Source organism: Antrostomus carolinensis, unplaced genomic scaffold (genome assembly GCF_000700745.2).
Source record: "Antrostomus carolinensis isolate BGI_N321 unplaced genomic scaffold, ASM70074v2 scaffold27934, whole genome shotgun sequence".
Lineage (NCBI taxonomy): Eukaryota > Metazoa > Chordata > Aves > Caprimulgiformes > Caprimulgidae > Antrostomus > Antrostomus carolinensis.
This window is the reverse complement of record NW_010309149.1, coordinates 33,721-35,365: the sequence shown is the minus strand read 5'-3', so window position 1 is coordinate 35,365 and position 1,645 is coordinate 33,721. Positions and strand designations below refer to the sequence as shown.

Below are 1,645 nucleotides of genomic sequence, written 5' to 3'. Positions count from 1 at the left end.
GATATACAGCTCTTAACAGTTTCTTGCAAACCTGCTCTTTTTTTGATGTAACCTTATTTCTTTACAGAAAAGGGTGGAAAGAAGAGAATGGACAGTAACAAATTTTAATGCAAAAGTTAGAATGACCAGGATTGGCCAAGATACTTTGAGGATTAGTTGTTTTAATGACCTAAACTGATGAGGAATTTTGTCTTACTAAATCTTTGAAAACAACACTCTCAATAAAACATTTTATTATAGTCTTAAGGGAAAGAATATTTTCTATTGTCAAAATCCATTACTTACTGTCATTAACTTCAGCATTATCATGAAGTCTGGCAGGTCTGTAGCACAAACTGGTGGAAGAGAAGACAAATCTCACTATGATGTAGGGGAGCAGGTATTTATTTTCTTTTTAAGGAACAGCATCTGTAGGTAGTGAATGAACAACAGAGGAGACTGGAGAACCTTCTGCTATTTCCTACTGTGTATATGTAACTTAATATAAAAATAATGGCTTTTGGAAGTGTGAATCCTAATACTGTATATATGTTTGATTGTAGAAATTACTGCACAATCAGATGCCAGTGAGATTCGACAGGACTGGAAACCGACATTCCTTAGTAATGAAGAGTTCACACAGTTAATGTTAGAGGTATATTATTTCTTTTTGTGGGAGTAGAATATTTCCTCATAGGGACTTACTCCATGATGAAATTTTTCAGTTTGATGACATAACTTTTTATTTTCATATTTTAATTGTAACTATACGTTTTCGTGAAGGTAAACAGTGAAAATTCCCATGTGTGCAGTGTAATGCAAAAGAGTTTTTATTTTAACTGTATTTTCAATTACATAAAACATTATAATAGAGCAAGTCCACAAATGAACATACTTACTGTCAAAATGAGTATTTTAAATTATCAACATAAGGAAGGTACTAGTCAAATAAAGAATTGTTATGCATAAATTAAAATCTTAATTATAAAAAAGGCTCAACACATCATGTAACTTGCGAGCGATAAAATGTTTAATTTATTTGCTTGTTATGCTTTCCAAAAATGATGTGTGATCATTATTTTGCTAAAGAAGATTACATGAATAGTTGGATTACTACTAGAAATAAAGTTTCAGTATAAGCTATCATTTCCTTGGAAAGGAGGATGTGTTATTTGTGTCTTGTGGGTGAAACAATGTAATAATATTTAAATGAAAAATAGTAAATTAACAAGCATTTTTTATTTTCATTCCATACTTTGAGGCACAAATTTTAAAAGTAAAATGTTCTGGTGTTCTGTACTTTAAAAATTTTCAAAAAATCCTTTGTGGTAAATTTGTATATTTTTCCAACAAGTTAGTGAAGTAGTTGCTTCTGGTTTTAGAGATCTTTTGTAGCTGTTTCTGGTGTTTCTCAAGTTGTATTTTTATTTAACTGCTCATTATGTTTAATTTCAGGCTCTTGATGGGTTTTTTTTAGCAATTATGACAGATGGAAATATAATATATGTGTCTGAAAGTATAACTCCCTTACTTGAACATTTGCCAGTAAGTACAAATTGCTATCGGTAACATATCAGCTTATCTATGGACCGTGTTCTGCTATGAGTACTAATTAATCGTTAGCCTTTTTGGCGTTATAGAACAGATGTATGCTTTGTTCTAATGC

The 1,645-nt window shown here is 30.8% G+C and overlaps 1 protein-coding gene across 1 annotated transcript in view; it reads left to right on the top strand.

The window, feature by feature from the left end:
* Positions 1-542: 542 nt before the first annotated feature.
* The window catches only part of CLOCK (clock circadian regulator), a gene marked incomplete at its 5' end in the record, with an annotated part of 22,643 nt that continues 21,540 nt past the window's right edge, over positions 543-1,645 (top strand). The window contains 2 exons of the mRNA XM_010166019.1: positions 543-634; positions 1,435-1,524. Of these exons, the coding sequence (XP_010164321.1) occupies positions 543-634; positions 1,435-1,524 (182 nt within the window). The remainder of the gene's footprint in view (positions 635-1,434; positions 1,525-1,645) is intronic.